General features: G+C 44.4%; 1 protein-coding gene across 1 annotated transcript; it reads right to left on the reverse strand.

Moving 5' to 3' along the window:
- Nucleotides 1-1,112: 1,112 nt before the first annotated feature.
- COTL1 (coactosin like F-actin binding protein 1) lies at nucleotides 1,113-18,941 on the reverse strand. Its single transcript, XM_028740089.2, has 6 exons — nucleotides 18,927-18,941; nucleotides 18,518-18,757; nucleotides 18,271-18,349; nucleotides 17,714-17,796; nucleotides 6,960-7,117; nucleotides 1,113-2,733 (listed from the first exon to the last, which is right to left on the reverse strand). The coding sequence occupies exons 3-6, from the start codon at nucleotides 18,345-18,347 to the stop codon at nucleotides 2,623-2,625; spliced, it is 429 nt and encodes a 142-aa protein (XP_028595922.1). The 5' UTR covers nucleotides 18,348-18,349; nucleotides 18,518-18,757; nucleotides 18,927-18,941; the 3' UTR covers nucleotides 1,113-2,622.
- Nucleotides 18,942-18,957: the final 16 nt, after the last annotated feature.

An 18,957-nucleotide genomic window follows, 5' to 3' on the forward strand; every position in this document is an offset into this window, starting at 1 on the left:
AAGGTTCTCAAGGGCAGGGGGTCTCTCTCCTTTTCCTTGTTTTTGCTGCTGTCATTGCTTTATACCACAGAGGACACAATTTCCACCATTTTTGATCAGTGTGACTTTTTCCACAACTCTGAAATTCCCAAGAGACACAACCTCCCTGGGGACACCTTACTGATGGAGGGAAAAGAAGGGGGAAATTGTATAACCCAGAAGAATCTCTTTCCAGAACTGCATTGATGTGGCTCCTAACTTCTTTCTCTGGTTACTACTTATGGATTACAAGAATTCAGAGAGAGAGAGAGAGAGAGAGAGAATGTCTCTAAAGCTCTATGGTTTGTTTCATGAATCAGGAACAAGGGACTGAATCTGACCCACCTGGCCTCTTGACCGGGCTCTCAGACTTCTTCCCAGGCCACACACTCTTGCCCCGCACTGGCTCTGCTTGGCCCCCCAAGTGTTTTTGCCTGGCTTGTATGAGACCCTGAACTCTTGCTTGTCTAAAAGGAAGGCAGGGTTGAGGGTGTGCAGAAACCAGTTGACTACACAAAGTTAAAATTTACCTTTGTTTTGCCACCCAGTTTTGCTGCTGGTCCTACTCACCACTGCAAGCATCCCTCAGAAAGTTGCCTCGCAGGAAATGTGGCTCTCAAATGGAAAGGGATTCCCTATTCCTGATAAAAACCATCCTATGCATGTCTACTTGGAAGTGAGTCCTATCGAATTCAACCAAACTTGTGGCACCTAAAAGACTAACAAACGTAAATGTAAATTTCTTCATCTTCCGGGTGCCACAAGGTGCTCTGTTGTTTTGATGTAAGAGACTATCATAGGTTTAGAAATGTTTCCATTGAATTCATTGGTATTTACTCCCAGGTTGTATAAATGTGTAAATAAACCATATATCATAAACGCACCACACTCTGAGCTGTCCCTCATTCCAAAGAAAACACAAACCCTGGAATCCCCTGGAATCTTGCACCACTCAGAGATTGGGGTGGCTTGCAACACTTAAACAGAATGGCACCTTCAAACAAATGTTGCCACTGCCATTGCATATTTTGTCTTATATGCAACAGTATCCAAAATGCAAATGCATAATTAACACACACACACATACAAAACAGTACAATCAAAAGAGGAGATATTTTACTTCTTCCTTGTTTACTGCTATTATAGCAAACCTTTAAAAAAAATTCCAATAAAAACAAAGCACTTTGTTTAAAAGAGAGGGAGAACCCATATATAGCACAGAGCCAAGCAATTTTGTTAAGGCAAATTATATTTCTTCTTGTTCCTTTAAAAGCTGAAATATAGATTTATGTCTTCTCATGACTAGAACTCAACACTTCTGGATATTTCGATTCAACATGTGATTTTGACTGGCATTGGCTTGAGTTGATCTCAGACTTGGGGAACAAAATGTACTTTAAAAACAAAAAAACACCAACCTCCTAACTTGCTAATAGCACAAGCCTATGCTTGTTTATCCCAAAGTCAGTCCTGCTGTGTCATGGGGCTTTCTTCCAGGTAAATTAAGTGTGCATAGGATTGCTGCCTAAAGCTGAGGTCCTATACACACGGGCCTAGGAATAAGTTGTCTTGAATTCAGAGGAAGTTACTTTTGAATAAACATGTTTAGGTTTGTGCTGTAAGGTTACAATCGTTTGCAAACTTGCTTGGGAGTAAAACCCACTGAACTCAGTAGAACATGTTCCATATAGGACAGTAAAGGCTGCAATTGTATTCACCTGAACCGAAGTCTCGCTGATTTCACTAGAGCTTACTCCCCATAAAGTTTGCTTAGAATTGCTGCCTAAATCTACTTTCCTGCTTAGGATTTTGTGCTGACAATGGCAAGGTTGCAAGTTTGATCCCTGTATGGGACAGCTGCATATTCCTGCATTGCAGGGGATTGGACTAGATGATCCTCAGGGTTCCTTCCAACTCTACAATTCTACTTTCCTAAGAGTAAGCCCCACTGTACACACTGGGACTTACTTCTGAGCAGACAATTATAGAATTGCACTGCAAGTCCCACTGAGCACAATGAGATTTACTTCCGAGTAAGTGTGCATATGATCAGACTGTGCCTAACTAACTGCATGCACTGCTTCTGGGAACACTTCTGTCCGGGAGTTGGAAGGTCGAGTGCGAATTCACTAAAAATGCACATTTCCCCCCTATGCTGCAACTGCAGGCTTCCCAGAGCAACAACAGATCTGCCAAAATATTGAGATTGGAACATGTCAACATGCTCTGTTGTCAAGAAAGTCTCAGAGCCAATGTGTTATGGAGCCCAGTACCCATGTAGCATTTGTTAAAAGCAAAAGATAAGCAATAATAATAATAATAATAATTTCTTTTTTAAAAAAAACAAAACACCCAATAATGTAAAAAGGAGAGATCATGTATGAAGGAGATGTTTCACTGGATGGAATGAAAAATCAATGTCTACTTTGGGAGGCAGGAAGGGACTCTGAAGGTGCAGAAGACAAAGGAGGCTGGTCCTCCCACTTGGCCTCCGCTCATCTCCCGGTGTTGATTTTGAAGATACATTGTGCTTTTCCCCCCTCCCTCCCCTTCTGGATGCAGGCAGGTGGCTGTGAGAGGCACAGTGCATTCCCCCCCCCCCAATTACTCTGCCTGAGCATCGTAATTGGCACCCCCAGCTTTCTTCAGCTCGCTCTTAATATAATCCTCATCCAGCTCCTTGTGGTCACTGATCACAAACTCTTTGGCAAAATTCTGCAAGAGACAAAAGCAAAGCATGAGGCTCATCGAGGGAGGCGGTGCAAGCGTTTCAGTGATAGGAATCATTCTGTGCCTGAGATTGGGGTAAGGGTCCCCACCCCTATCCTTAACTCAGTGGCAAGGAATGTGCATTGCAAGCAAAAGGTCCCAGGTCCAATCCCTGCCATCTCCAGGTAGAGCTCGGAGTGTCCCTTGCCTGAAACTCTGGAGAGCTGCTGCCAGTCAGTGTAGACCATACTGAGCCACATGAACCAATGGTCTGATCTGGTATAAGGCAGCTTCCTATTTTCCTATGATGTTGCTGGTCTGCAACTCTGATACTGGGAGCATTCTCTGTAGTGGCACGATGGCTGAAAAATGCCCTTCCCTGGCTGATGTGGCCTGATGAGTTCCTGGAGCCAGATAAATCTGTATCCTAGTATTTATTATTTATTTTCTTATAAATAAACTGCTTAGAATTATTATTTTTAAAATCTCTTAAGTAGTTGTACAATATTTCAAGTATGTTGTTTTTCAGTGCATTTTTAAAACATTGATCTCCTCCCACTCTTCCTCATCTGGACCCCCAACCACCACAATGTGCTCACAGGACTTAGGACACTTGTCTACACTGACTAGCAGTGATTCTCCAGGGTTTCAGACAAGGATGTCTCCCTGCCCTACCTGGAGGTGCCAGGGATTGAACCTGGGACCTTCTGCATGCAAAGCAGATGCTGTACCACTGAGCTATGGCCCTTGCCTCTTGCTGACCTTGCTGCATGTCATGTGGTTTCTTGCCTACAAGCCCTGCCAGAGACTTCTGGTTGGCTACCATGGGAAGCAGCATGTGGGACTAGTTGGGGCACTTGATTGGATCCAGCAGGGCTCCGTTCTCATGTTCATTGGAGCATCAGAAGCTACTAGGACACCAGAGGCAGGATGGTCATGTCAGTTTTCCTAGACCATCGCTCACAGCTTCTGGTGAAATCCTTCCCCTCTGTTTGATGCACAGACATTGTTTCTAGCTCCTCTTAAATTCCAGGCATGAGACACACATTCTGAGGACAAGAGCCTCTCAGCTCGCCTCTCTGCCCCCACCTCTCTGTCCTCCCATCCTGACCTCGGCTGTGCCCCAGGAATGAATTGCCGCCTTTGTGTTTGTTCCAGAGCGTATGGGCACCACAAACAAGCACGACCATTTATTTTAGGCCAGGAGGCCGGGACGCAGCAACAACCTGAATCACTTCACAAAGACAACAGCAGCAGCAGGCAAAGACTGTGTAATGAGGTGAAGAAGCCGACAGCAAATGTTCCGTCCAAAGTTCTCATTTGATCCATTGACTGCTGCAATGAATCAGAATTGCTAAGGGACGCCACGGTTCCTTAATCTGGAAGTCGTGGGGTTTTTTTTTGGGGGGGAGAGCTATTAAGAACATGTGCAAATGCCACATTCTGAATTAGAACGGGGTTTGTCCTGTGTATACAAGCACAGCTTCGCTGGACTTCCTCTGTCTCCTTCATTCCGTCGAAACAACAGCTATGTAAAACAAGCTCTGGTGGCATCACCAGTAGCAAAAGTGGGTGGCATCAAGTGTGTAGAAACCTGTGGCTTTTGCATGGCTGGAATATCATCTGCTGGCCAGATGATTACTGTGCCTACTTTTCTTCTGGCCTCATCCACCACTAACAAGCACCTCCTGGAAGGTTGCCTTTTGGGCTAAAAGAGGTTCCCCCATTCCTTCTCTAGGCAGATTTCCATAGGGATGGTATGCTTTGACTATTCCAAATAAATAAATACAAGTTCTTGGGCACTCTGCATCTTTTTGACTGAAGCTGCTGAAGGACCCTTAAGATATCACATTATGTTTTTACTGCTGGTCCCATAAGTAGTTGAGTGGCAAATGGAGACAGGGCCTTATCAGTGGTGGTGCCCAGGCTGTAGAATGTTCTTTACAGGGATCCTCAAACAGCACTGACTCTTGAGATCTTTTCAGCACTATCTCAAGAATAGGAACATAGTATCTGCCTGATACAGAGACATTCATCTAGTTCAGTACTGCCAACACTGACTGACAGCAGCTCTCCAGGGTTTCAGATGGGAGGAGGGTTTCTCCCAGCCCTTTTGCATGAAAAGCAAGTGCTCTAACCACTGAGCTACAGCCCTTCCCCTTACATGTTTATCGCTCCCAACTTTTAACAGATATTATGGTGGTTTCTTGTTTTATTGCTACAGTTTGCTGTTTTGCAGCTGGTTTCACTTTAGTCATATTGTTGCTTTATTGTTACACTTGATTTTACTTTCTTTTAAATGGTTGGGGTATTTAATGCTGCTGCTGTTTTTTGGAAATATATATATATTAAGTTTCTTTACCTCCCTTCACCCTTGGATCACAAGGGCAGTTTACAAACATATACTGTTATTTCCAAAATATTGGAAGCTTTGGCTGAAAGTTGCCCCTGATGTGTTTAAAAGAAATAATGACAAGTTGTCTTGTGCTTATTAGCAACTGCAGCTGATTCCGTGGGAGGATGAACTCCCATCAGGAAAGGATTAGGCACACACACCACTGTTTTCCTGTTTCCGTCCAACGTCAAACAGGAGGCCGTTCCTATATCCTAGTTAACTATTAAAAGCTGCTTGCTTGTTAATTAGTTTGGACTGAAAGTACAGCCCCTGGAGCCTGCACACAGTCAGATAAAATTATCTGGGGTGTTTCCAGTCTTCTGGAATCAAAGGGCCATGACTCAGTGGTAAAGAAAGAGGGAAGCCTGGTTACCTTGCAATTTACTCAGAGGCACCGGATTTAACTTCAGATCAGATGGACCTTTGGTTGGCTGCAGGGACACAGCCAACCTGGCACCCTCCAAATGTTCAGGACTATGGCTCCCATTATCCCTGACCACTGGGCACGCTGGCTAGGGTTGATGGAAGTTCTCCCAGGACTGGGAGAAAGACTCCTGCCTGAGACCTGGGAGAGCCGCTGCCAGGCAGTGTAGACAACACTGAGTTAGATCGACCAATGGCTTGACTCTGTGTAAGACAGCTTCCTGTGTTCATATGACAGCACAAGGTTGGCCAAGTGACACTCACTGGTTTGCCCAGAACAATCCAGGAAAGATGGAATTGTGGGCAGTCATGTTAAATGTATAGTAAGGAGATCTGTCTTTTGAAATCTGAATTTATCTTTTAAAAATTGCATCCTGGGGAAAAATGCATCCAAAAAATACATACAACAACACACAATAAAATGACATAAGACAATAAAATACAATAAAACAAGCTGTGTTCACTTGTAACACCAAGCCATGGTTTAGCCAACAAATTATCCTTCAGATGTAATTGACTACAAATCCCATCATCTCTGTCCGAGGCTGATGGGAGTTATAGTCCACAACATCTTGACGTCACCACATTCACTACCCATGGTTTAGCAATGTTAGAAGTGTTACAGCAGGTCTTCACCTTTCTTCCTCCTCTGGTGTGGTCACAAGCTTATCATGATATATGAACTGGGAGAAGTATTAAATGTGGTTAGTGGAAGCAAGCCAACCACAGTTTGTGAGGCTGGATTGTTTTCACTAACTGTAGCTAAGATTAGCCACAGTTTAGGGTCCGGTCATCACATTAAACTGTGGTTAATCCAAAACAGAAGCAGCAGCACTTGATCTCCTTCTCATGGACCTGGTAGAGAAGGGGGGAAGGAGAGAAGTATGCATGCCTGTGACAATGCTAAACCATGGTATGCCATTATGCACATTACCAAGCCATGGTAAGAAGCAGCAGATAAAGTAACTTAAATAAATTTTGGAGACTAAAGGAGAATGCCAAGGAGATGTAAAATTCAACACTGTCAAAGGCAAGATACTCCGAGTTGCCAGTATAGCTCTAGCCTCCTCAATTTGACTGTCAAGCCAAATGCTCCCCACAAAACATGGAGACAGGAGAAAGGGGAAATGGATACACTTCCAGGACCTGGAGATCCAGGAGGCCCATTACCAAGTGGAGGGGGAACATCAAGGCTAAATCATGCATGAGGATGTTCATGCAAACGTATCCTCTTACACATATGTAAATACAGGCTGTTGTGAAAGGCACACGAGTAGGGATACTACTACTACTATTTTTATTTTTATTATTTGTTAAATTTATATACTGCCCCCTTCATCCAAGGGTCACAGGGTGGTTTACGGTATAGAAACACAACAATACAACGACTAATATTAGTAATAGTTAAACTTGCCTGTACTACTTCTTTAACCAAAGTCTTGTCTGTCCCAGTTTTGGCTCTCTGCAAACCACTGACACTCTCACCAATCCATGTGATCAGGGCAAACTTGACTCTCTTGCTCATGGCATCGCCAGTGGTGAATCGGACGAAGCCAAACAACCGAATGTCATCTGGATGGGGAGAAAAAACGAAAGAAAGGTTACAGAGCTGGTGGGGTAAAATAAGACTAGCTGAAGAATGTGTAACCAAACAGCTTGCAAACGCAACGAGCCTGGACCTAGGATACCTTAAGGAAAATGGGGGGGGGGCCTGTGGCCCTCCAGATGTCAGACTCCAACTCCCATGAGCCCAGCCAACATGGCCAACAGCCTGGGATGATGGGAGCTGGAGTCCAACAGGCCGCAGATTCCCCAACCCTTCCTTAAGGATTGCTTATTGCTATATGAATCTATCAAAGTGCTAAGCTCCTCTTTGGAGGATCCGTTTTCTGGCTCTGACACCATCTGAACACAGTACATGATGTCAGGGCCGTCTTTGCCTGGGGGTGCAAGGCACCTGGGCACCGAAATCTGGGGGGGGGGGGGGAGATGCCAGACGCCCACCGCTGAAGCCACCTAAGCTCTTTACTATCTACCTGTTATGAAATAATAAATAATTTTGATCGAGCTAGAAAAACAAAATACATAAATACCTAGGTATTAACAAAATGTATACCTAATGTTTCACTAAAGGACTTTTGACTTCGTGCGCTCATTGACCAAAGATGTGCCAGCACCGTGCTTGTCATTCACAATGGCGCGTTTTAATTTCATCACTTACAGTTCAAATTCGTTTAGAGAAATCGTTAAAAAAATAATGTTTATTTTCACTAATTGTCAGAATTTTCTTTGACTAACTACTTAGTACTTAGGTCTCTACTACACATGACATAAGCATAATAAAGTTAATTTGGGAGCTAAACTAAATTTGGGGGCACTGGGCAGATCTTTCCACCCTGGCGGCGCATATGCTAAAGACGGCATGATGTGTCACAAGTGGAACTGTAGCTCTGAGAGGGAAATTAAGAGTCCCCAGGATTCTTTGGGTCGGGGGAGCAACGTACATTGAATGTGCTTTCAATGCACGATGCAGTTGTGCACTTGTGTGCAGTGTAGCCTACAAAGAGCCACATCTTTTTTCCTCTAGCCACACCCACCAGCAACATGTGGCCCCCGGAAAGCTTCCCACGTGGGAATGTGGCCCTTGGGGTGAAAAAGATTCCCCACCCCTTTCCCAGAAGGTTAGAAAACCAAAGGTTTGTGCAACAGGCTCTTGCAGAAACATAATATACACAGACACACTTCACATATTTGAAGGATGCTGTAGCCCCTGCTACCACCTCTCAGTGCCATCTTATGCAAGTCTACTTAGCAGTAAGTTCCATTGGTTTCAATGGGGCAGGACTGCAGTCTCAACCTTCTTCTTAAACTCACCCTAAATTCCTAATGGAAGCCTCTCCCCCCCCTCCAACCTGCCCCAAACACCCTGTGCCAGCCTCCTCCCCACCAGCCCTTAAAGGAGTTTAATTCACTCTTCCACAGTTGGCTGGCATTTCTGCAATGCTTGCAACAAAGTATTTTTGTAAGAAAGCAACTTCCCTTTGAAAGAGGAAATGCCACTGTCATCATGCAAAAAATAAAAATCAGGCGGGGTGAGGGGAGGTAAGCCACTTTCCTTGCCAGGTAGCTGAAAATACATTGCTGAGGTCCAAAATAAACAAAAAATGGGAAGTCTCACAGATAATGCCAGGATGAATGGACCCAATGCAGGCTGCCTTCCCACAGCAGTTTACAGTATTCACTTTTTAAGAAGTTTACCTAACTCTGAATTTCCATATTCTTTTTGAGCTTCCAGAGAACATAATGGGCACTTCTAGCAACATAGTGAACTATAGAACAAGTTTAGCACTCATTTATGTGTTCTTTGCACACAGATTTTATTTGGGAACGAACAACACAGAAATGAACATTAAACTAGCATGATACGCTTCTGTGTTTCTGGAATTTGGGGGAGCTCCAATTAGGGAAACATTATGAAAATGGGGGAGACCTGCTGTGTGACTGCAGCCATAGAAGACACCCCCCCTCCGATTCCTTTTAGAAGTCTTAAAAATATATATATACCACACAACAAACCTTCAAGGTAGGTTAGGCGTTGGTTGTGCTTTAAATGTTTGGTGTGTGTGGATCAGCCCTAAGACTCATTAACAAAAGGCTCTTTTGCTACTGATGAGCAGGCGTTGTTCACATCCACACACCCCTCACAGAGCTACAATTCACTTAACAAACTATAGTTCCCAGGATTCTTTCAAGGAAGCCATGCACTTTAAATATATGGTGGTGATGTGACCAGGAGACTTACAGGGCAATGTGTCCTACCCAGAAGTAAGTCCCACTGCATCCAATGAGGCTTACTTAGTCCCTAGCAGATGTATTGAGGATTGCAGACTAGTGACATCTAAGCAGACTCTTTGGGGCTGCTTTGCACACGAGTGAGTAACCATGCAATTCACACCTACAAGACACACAACTTAATCAGCTCTTCCAAAGTTCATTGCTCACTTATCAGTAGGTGGCTTTTTCTTCTTCACCAAACTGGTTTCCTGAGTGGGCAGGTCAATTCTCAACCACCCAGAATCACAATTTATTCCAATAAACCTGAAATATTCTAGTGCAGATGTAGCCAATGTGGTACCCTCTGGACTACAGTTTCCATAATCCCTGAACACTGGTTATGCTGCCTGGTACAAGTTGGAGCCCAACATCTGGAGAACATCAGATGGGCTACCCCTGTTCTAGTGCAAATATAGTGCCGTCTTAAGGTGGTTTACTTGGAAGTACGTGCCACTATGTTAAATGGGGCTTACTGCCAAGTAAGAGTAGCTAAGATTGCCAGCCTGGTGATTTACAGAAGACCAGGCAAGCATTTCTCACTCTAAAAGGTTAACAAAAGCAATAACTAATACTGTACTAATAAATCAAACTGCTAAAAGAAAGGTTGGAGGAAAACCAGGAGTGGACTTTTTGTGTGAAAGGACTGAGACGTAGTTCAGAAGTATATTGAAGGTTCATTGTAAGTATATGCACCTCCCATCCACACCAGCCTCTATTTTACACTGGTTCTGATTGGTGGAGGGTGGGTCCTAGTAAACACACAAATTAGCTGCCCACCTCTGATATGGTATCATCCTGTACTATTGCTTGGAAGGGCTGTACTTGTTTTTACAGGCATAAGATTAAACTGTTGCAGCCTGCCCTGGGACCTCGTAGTGAAAGGCAAGTTAAGAAATCTTAATAAAATAAAGCGTGCGCGTGCGTGCCTTTACGTTTGCGTGTACGTGAAAACAACGTGTCTGAGAAGAAGGCCTTGCAATTAGAGATTTTGCATTATACAAAGAATCAAAACCCAATTCCAGATGGCCACTGGGGAAGCAGAGGAACAAGTGAAATGGCATCTGCCTGACAGCCTAGGGAGGTGCATTTTGCAAAGGCAGAGAGAAAAGGAGGGGGTGGAGGTGGGAAATGATTTGCAGGCAGACAGGAACAGCCTGTCAATGAGAAATGCAACCACAATCATTGCCATAAGGAGGGTTCATCTTGCTTCTTCTTCTTTCTTTCTTACAGGCTTACCCTTTAAAGTAAACATGAAAAAGAGAGGCTGGCAGTAGAAGCAGAAGTTGGGAGAAGATTAGAAACCGAAGGGTAAACCATTAACCCTTGCATATTTTCCTCCTGCCAAAAGCTTTCCGCTGCAGACCTTAGGAGTGGGAGAGGATCCTCATCAAGCCACACGGCCAAAGATCTTAGCTAGTCATTTTGGACTGATTGAGGTCTGCTGGGCTTCTTGAGCATCAAGGGCACCGCTAGGCCCTTAGAAGACCCGAGGGCACAGGACCATGGCACAAATTTGCATACAATTTGCGCAGGTTCTTTTATACATACAGAGACTAAGTTTAGATTGACTTTCAGAAGTCGCCCTGTAAGCAAAGCTTTTTTAAAATAAAAAGGAGAGAGAAGTGCCAAGAGTTCCAGGGCCCACGTGCCACACCCTAACAACATCCCTGACCTTCTGCTGAACTGGCCCACTTGGCTGGCAGCAGCTGAATATCCCCTAAATGGTTTGGCCCAAGTAACTGATAGATCAGCACCTCTCCCAGTACTTGCCAGTCCACCAGTTCAGTTCTGTGGAGGGAGCCCTCTTTGTGGTCACAGCCCTGGGCAAGTGAAGGCTTTTTTTGGTTGTGGCACCCTCTTTGTGGCAATGTATTGCTGGAGGTGCAGCTCTTCACTCAGGGCTTTGGGTCACTGTGCTGGTGTGGCAGAAATCATAGAATCATAGAATTGTAGAGTTGGAAGGGGCCCTGAGGATCATCTAGTCCAGCCCCCTACAATGCAGGAATCTGTAGCTGTCCCATATGGGGTTCGAACCTGCAACCATGGCATTATCAGCACCACTCACCAACCAACTGAGCTATCCAGTACCTAAGGAGGTCATGAAGACCACTAACTGATTGAATGGTCTACGAAACACAATATATCTTGGTGTTCTTTGATTATTATTATTATTATAATAGGCTGGTTTTAGTTGTGTGTATTATCTGTTTTATGATATTATTTGTGAAGCACTTCACTTTTCTTTTTTCTTTTTTGAAGAGCAGTACAGAAATAAAATAATTAACAAGCAAACTTCTGTATGGGACGCTTCTTCCAATGCCCCATCGAGTTAAAATCTTTAGTTTCCTTTGAACTCAATGGGACAAGTTAGGAACATAAGAAGAGTCCTGCTGGATCAGACTAATAGCCCATCTCGTTCAGCACTCTGTTCTCACAGTGGCCAACCAGATAACCCGTGGGAAGCCTATGACTAGGACATAAGTGCCTATCACTCTCTCCCATCCACGCTTCCCAGTATAGAACAGGTATTCAGAACATAATACTTTTGATAGTGCAGGCACTATACAGTAATCATGACTAATAGCCATTGATAGCCTTATCCTCCAGGAGGTTGTTCAATCTCCTTTTAAACCCATCCAATTCGGTAGCCATCACAACATCCATTAGGAGCAAATGCCATAATTTAACTATGCACTGTATGAAGAAGTATTTTCTTTTGTCTGTCTTGAATCTTCTAACATTCACCTTCATTGAATGTCTCTAAGTCCTAGTATTAAGTAATACATGACTTAGTGCCTGCTGAAATCAATGAGTTGACTTAAGGTCAACTGTGTTAATCTGGATCCAGTGGAATGAGTCTCACTCCCAGGTACGTGAGGGAAGGTGTGGCAAGATAACATTTTTTATAAAAAATGAATGAATTTTTTTCAGTCATTTGAAAAGCTTTTAATCAAATGAGCATTGCAACCAGGCCAACCTCCCACTCAAACAGAGAGCCATAACTATCTGCTATAGCTCAATAAAGTTGGCCAAAAAATATGCCTTCTATAAGAATACGGCTTGAATCTGGAGGTGTCAAGTGATGGCTAATCCCTGTCCTTTCTTTTCTTTTCTTTTTTTAAATGTGCCCTATAAAATCAGATCTTTTCCCACTTAGTGACCTCATTTTTAACCTCAATTATAAGTGCATTAAAGTGTTATTTTTACAAAAAGTGGATGATGGAAAGGCATTGAAGGTTATCACAGACGTTTCTGAAATGCACCCTTCCCTAGTTTCAAAGTGGATTGATGGCTCAGAGATGCCCATTATTAATGCTGCCTCTGGAGGGATGCCATCCTTCATGGACCAAAGGGAGCAGGCTCAAAAGCCTTGAATTAAATCCTTAGTTAAGGCTCAAGGAGCCCACAGAGAGCCATCCAGGCCCTGCAAGAGGAGTTCTTGAAACAGGATGGGGTTGATTGCACATTAGCTTCAAACACATTCTAGCCATTTCCTTTTTTTCGGGGGAGGAGGGGGAGGGAAGCCATCTGAAAGCCACCAGAAAGACAGATGCTGTGCATCTGAGAGGCATGGATGTAACATGCTCCGAGAAGGAGAATGTGAGAGCCATCTTCAAATATCTAAAGGGCTGTCACATGGAGCAAGCTTGTTTTCTGCTGCTCCAGAGGGTAGGACCTGAACCAATGGATTCAAAGTACAAGAAAGGAAATCCTAACTAAAGATTAGAAAGCTGGCAGGAAGAGCTGTTTGACAGTGGACCTCAGAAGAGGGTGGACACTCCTTCACCGGAGGTTTTTAAACAGAGGTTGGATGACCATCTGTCAGGGATTCTTCAGCTGTGCTTCCTGCATTGCGGGGTTTGGAATAGATGTCCCTTAGGGTCCCTTCCAACTCTGCAATCCTATGAGTCTATGATTCTTCATTGTAGCACATGCTATACCTAATGACCTGACCCAGGAGTGCCTAACTTTCAGTTTGGGGGCCTACTTTGACCACCACCGCAATTCCCCCCCCAAAGAAAAAAACAGTAAAGTAGGTGCAGGACAGTATCCAATGATTTTTGGCTGTGCCATGAGGAACTTCCTCGCTCTCTCCTCATGCATGTTTGAGTGTGTGTTGAAACTACCCTCCTGCACCAGGGCAAAATTGGCATTTGTTACTCTACGCCATGGGTAGGCAAACTAAGGCTCGGGGGCTGGATCCGGCCCAATTGCCCTGTCAGTCTGGGATGGTCCGGGAATAAGTGTGTTTTTACTTGAGTAGAATGTATCCTTTTATTTAAAATGCATCTCTGGGTTATTTGTGGGGCATAGGAATTTGTTCATTTTTTCCCTTCAAAATATTGTCCGGCCCTCCACAAGGTCTGAGGGACAGTGGACCGGGCCCCTGCTGAAAAAGTTTGCTGACCCCTGCTCTATCCACTTTGCCACTTGCTCCACCCACCACCAGCATGTGGACCACGGCGGGTTACCTAGAACTGAATGAGGCCCTTGGAATGAAAACATTTCCTCACAGCAAGCACAGAGCATTTGGGAAGCAAATTCTCCTTGCAAGGTTGTGCTGTTTCTCTCTGTTCATGCGAACTGATGCCCCATAAGAAGGGGGTGACACCCCCTCCAAAGGTTATTGGCTGGGGAAAGGAGGGGGAAACCCAACCGCCTGCCTGAATAAACAGATGCTCATGAAGCCATTCCTCAAAAGATTCATACAAAGTCATTCATTCTCTGAGAAAGCCACACACATCTTTCCTGCTTTCCTGCTGAGCCATTCTGCTTCTGCTTTGTTATTCTAAATCTAAAGACAAGCAGGAACCACTGACTGCCTCCCAGATGGGGAAAAAACAGAGCCAAACACAATGTACAGCTCTGCAAATAAACAGAGGAAGTTAATAAGGAAATTGTTCAGGCTCAAGATGCAATACTTGGAGGTTGGGATAATTTTGTGGGCAAGTTTGCTTCATGGTGCAAGTGTTCCCCCCTTCTGCAAGCAATATGAAGTTCTGTGCAGACTTTGGAAAAGAGAGAACACTGGAGAGTGAACATCTCTTTTGCAATAATGGGTTGTATTCCAACTAAATATTAACTCAGAGTGGACCCACTGAAACTGATGGACTTCCGGTCACTTCCAGACAACCTGTTTATTGAATATGCATTCTGATTTGTGTGCAGGGAGGTTAGACAATATTGCATTCCACTTTCCAGTAGAAAAAAGAAAGCAGGTTTCTTGTGCAACACCACCCAAATCACCTATGTGATTGACTATCCCACCTGAAAAAGTCACAATCTGGAAGTGCCCATGAATTTCAGTGGGTCTGCTCTGAGTACAAGCATCGTATACAACTCCATCTTCCTACAAACATGTAGGCTGAGTAGGTATTCTGATACTGCAGAAGGAAGCACACAGTTGAGCCATGTGGCTCCCAAGACCACATCAGCTCTGTTGCCCAACCTGCAAATCCAAATCAGTTTTCTCCCAGCCAAATCAAAGATGCTGTGACTCAGTGATCCTTACGTGTGTGTGACTCAAACAAAACAGCTCACTCCTCCTTGCAGATTGATGTGTGACTGATACAAAATCCCTATTCTGGTGTTCACAAATGTTCTGGCTCCACCCGCGTTGTCCTTCACAAGTTGGAGGGCGGCTGCAGTGAAGAAGCCTCCTGTCACTCATGGCGTTTCCCTGCACATTTTTGAACCCCAGTCTTATAAAATGAGTAGGGGGAGTCTCTGCAAGTACAGGCTGTTCCCTGTTTCAGCTCGCTGCCCTCCAAGTTGTGTAGGATGACTGGAACAGCAGGTGGGGAGCAGAACTAGCAGGCACACACCTGCTCTCTCCCCAGCACTCTGAGCCACACATGAACACTCGCATAGGGCTCTATCTAGATAAGGAATCCTCTGGACTGTCTGTTCCAATTTCACTTTCCTCTGCAAAGCAAGAAGTTATTCTTTCTTTCCATTTTAGAGGTCCTGGTGTCTTGGTAACTAGCCAATATTGCAGGGCTGAATGCGCCCCACCAGGCCTCTTTCCCTGGTCCTCAGAAATGCCCCCAGGCCACACCCCTCACAGCCCCCCAATGGCTTCTGCATGGTGGAATGTGTCCTTGAACTCTGATGATGTCTCTTGCTTACCTGGACGGGGGAGAAAAAGGGGTGTGTTGCATGTGCCTAGAAACCAGCCTACTGTACAATTTCCATTGGTTGATGTGCTCACATTTGCTTCTGGCCCCGCCCACCACTGGCATGTGGCCCTTAGAAGGTTGCCCAGAAGGCTGTGAGGCCCTCCGTTTCACAGCCACATTTATATATGAAAAGCCTCCTGGAAGCAGGTGGCCCAAAAGTTCATAGAAGTGCAATTGGAACGCTCTCTAAGACTGCGTCCAGCTGTATTTTAAGACACAAGTCTTTCGATCTGAAATGCATACAAAGCAACTTGTCTTAATCACTTCCTTAAGATCTTGTGGGCCCAACATTCCAGCTAGCTGTAAATGGTCTCTGAAGGACTGCCTTCTCTTCTATACACTCTAGGTACCCTGGAGTAATTAAATAAACCAAATTAATAACACTAATATTAATACAGGTGCATCTGCTGAAGAGCAGGGACAGGGCCTTTTCCATGTGGTGCCCTGGTCATGCAACAGCTGCCCAGAAATATTCATTTAGCATTGACTGATCCATCTTTTATATGCCAACTCAAAATTGACAAAGGGCTCGTCCACACTTCCGCTTGTCCCAGCGCTTTCCTCCAGGAAAACCCGCTCTTTACTGCTGAATTGGAGGAAATGTCAATGGGGTTTTCAGCGGATTGACATTTGCTCAGATTCAGCAATAAAGAGCAGTTTTCCTGGAGGAAAGCAGTGGAACAAGCAGAAAACCTCTCAAGTTCTAGACACAGGACAAGCAGAAGTGTGGACAATCCGCTGGTTTCTTGAGCATCTTATAGATAATTGTGTTACCCTAATTGCTATCCCGTTGCTTCTGCCATTTCTTTAACTGGATTGTGTAGCTGGATAGATTTTAAGTTTTTTGGTTTTTTTAATTAAAGAAATGATATTATAAATATTTTATAAATAAACTATTTTATTTCTTTTATAAACAGTTCCTTATTTCATTTATAAATAGTTTCTTGTTTATTTTATAAATACTGTAGTTCAACCCTATGCATGTTTACTCAGAAGGAAGTTCCATTGTACCTAGTGGGCTCTGCTCCTTAGCACTGCAGCAATATGCTGGTTTTATAAGCTTACATGGAGGCGTGGTAACAGGAAGTTGGGGTATAAATGTATGAAATAATTTTTATTTTTAAAAGTTGCAGTGTATTTCATTTTCAGAGCTTTCTCTTGCTCCAGAACCCACCACTGCCACAAAATATTCACACAGAGCTCCATGTATGCACAGATGCACAAAGAGAGGGAATGTGTGCTTAGGACTTTGATGGTGTTTTTAACAGAGGGAGCTGCTCCATAAGCACACAAGGGATGCAAGCAAGAAAGTATAACCTCCTGTAAAAAAACAACAGCCCCCCCCAAAAAAGCCCACCAGCCTCTTGTAACAAAGCTTATTTTCTTCTCCTTCCCAACTCATTTTCCTTTTATGGCATGTCTTCTTAGATTGTAAGCCTGACATCACTGTGATTCATAAGATTCTGAGAGACTCTCTCTCTCTCTCTCTCTCCTGTGGGAGGGGGGTGATCAGGGTTTTTAAAAAAATCAAACAAATAAATAAAATGGGTGGATTGCTGAATTAATTAATACAACAAACTTTGGGTTCTACATTGCCTTTTCATCCCCAAAAGATTGCTGGTTCTTGGATGAAAGTTTATAACTTTAAAAAGACCAAAAAGAGAGATACAGGGGGTCACCAATGGGAAAAAAAGCCATGAAAGCTGCCATCATTTGTTTGAAGTTGGGGGGGGGGGTTAAAACAAAACTCCATTTGCTTTACACTTTAATTGCATTATCTTTTAAGATGCCCCCCCCACAAGAAAAAGATGCCATTTACACTCCAGCAATTAAAAGGAGAACATTTCCTGAAGAAAGGAAGAAATTGTTCTTGGAGGGGGGGGAGGAATCCCCTCCCCAATTTAAGCCAAGGGTGAAACAAAAGAGGGATTAGCTGAATGAGATCATTCCACTGGGCTGCTTAGACATCCAGGGTGAGATCATGTAAAAAGCCAGACATTCAAACTATCTTGAAGGAATGAGACATTGGGGGGATGTAAAAACCATTTGCAATCCACAGCTCACCTCTCATTCAGCCTTTTGTATTCCTTTCCCCACCCCCAATCCTATGAGGTCATCTTCGGAAGAAAGTACAGTATATCTCCCCTCTTCTTACCTGTGCATTGCCTGATGAACTCCTCATAATCGGCTCCATGGTGCCCTGGGACGATGGTGGATCCTTCGTACTTAAACGTCACCCTTGGAGAAGTAGGGGGAGGAAAGAGCATCGTAAAATATGTGGGGGAGGTCTTTGCATTTTGACTCTATGGAAAAAAATTCCTACACACACACACACACACACACACACACAATGGACCACACACTGGACACGGGGGGGGGGGGGATGAGTAATGTGATTCCCAACTTCCAATCTTCCCCATCAGTGTATAAGCGGCCTAATGCTAACCTCTGGGGCATTCATCATAACTGCATTGCTTTTTGCCAGTGATTATATCCACCGGTCAAGGATATGGGCACATGGAGCAAGGCTGAAGTCCACGGGCGTCTGCTTCAGTCTTTAAGCCAAGGGGTGTGGTACTGCTGGGTTTTAAAGCTTAAAGAGATCGCTCGCCCCCCCCCCCCAAGATACCTTTCTTTTGTCTCTCTGTTATATTTGCACTGGTCTTTAACCGTCATTATTATTTTCACCCCAAGTCTAACGCTGCGCCTTACCAGTTGACATCCGTGCCGTCGTCCCTCACGAGATTGTACGCTTCTCTGCACGCCTCTTTGTCGATTTTCGTTGCCATTTCTGTTGAGGAAAAACTTCTTTATGAAGAGTGGGGCGCGGGGTGGGGGGGAGGCTCCTCTCTCACGATTCCAGGGATGGTGGGCAAATGCAAAGATGGGATCCGGACGAATAATAATATATTTATATATATTTAAATTTAATAGTAATACCGATAATGCTCCCCCTCACCGATATAGGCTTAAGATACTTGAAAAGAACGCCAAGGAGACGACCCTCTCATTCAGAGCGGCTGCTCGGATTCGCTCCCAGGAGCCGATTGGTAAAAGTCCAAAGGAAAGAGAAAGGAAAAGGTTTGCTGCTGATGTAGCCGGTTGCTGCTGCTGCTGCAGTTGCTCATGCGGTCCTGCTCGCACAGCCTCGCTGAAAATGATCAGTCAGAGCAGATCCTGCTTTTAACCCCTTCGCTGCCTGGCGGAGAAGAAAGGAAGAAAAAGAAAAGCTCAGCCTACGTCTGGCGCGACTCTATTGGTCCCTTTGTCACGAGGAGGCGGGGGGGGCTGCCCTTTCCCTCCCACCTTCTGCTCCTTTACGAAACACCCCCCTTTCTCTCTCTGAAACCGAGTGGTCTTTTCCTTACCGCCTACTCCAGCCGACTGTGTCTTTTCTGT

This window comes from Podarcis muralis, chromosome 7, assembly GCF_964188315.1.
Source record: "Podarcis muralis chromosome 7, rPodMur119.hap1.1, whole genome shotgun sequence".
NCBI lineage: Eukaryota > Metazoa > Chordata > Lepidosauria > Squamata > Lacertidae > Podarcis > Podarcis muralis.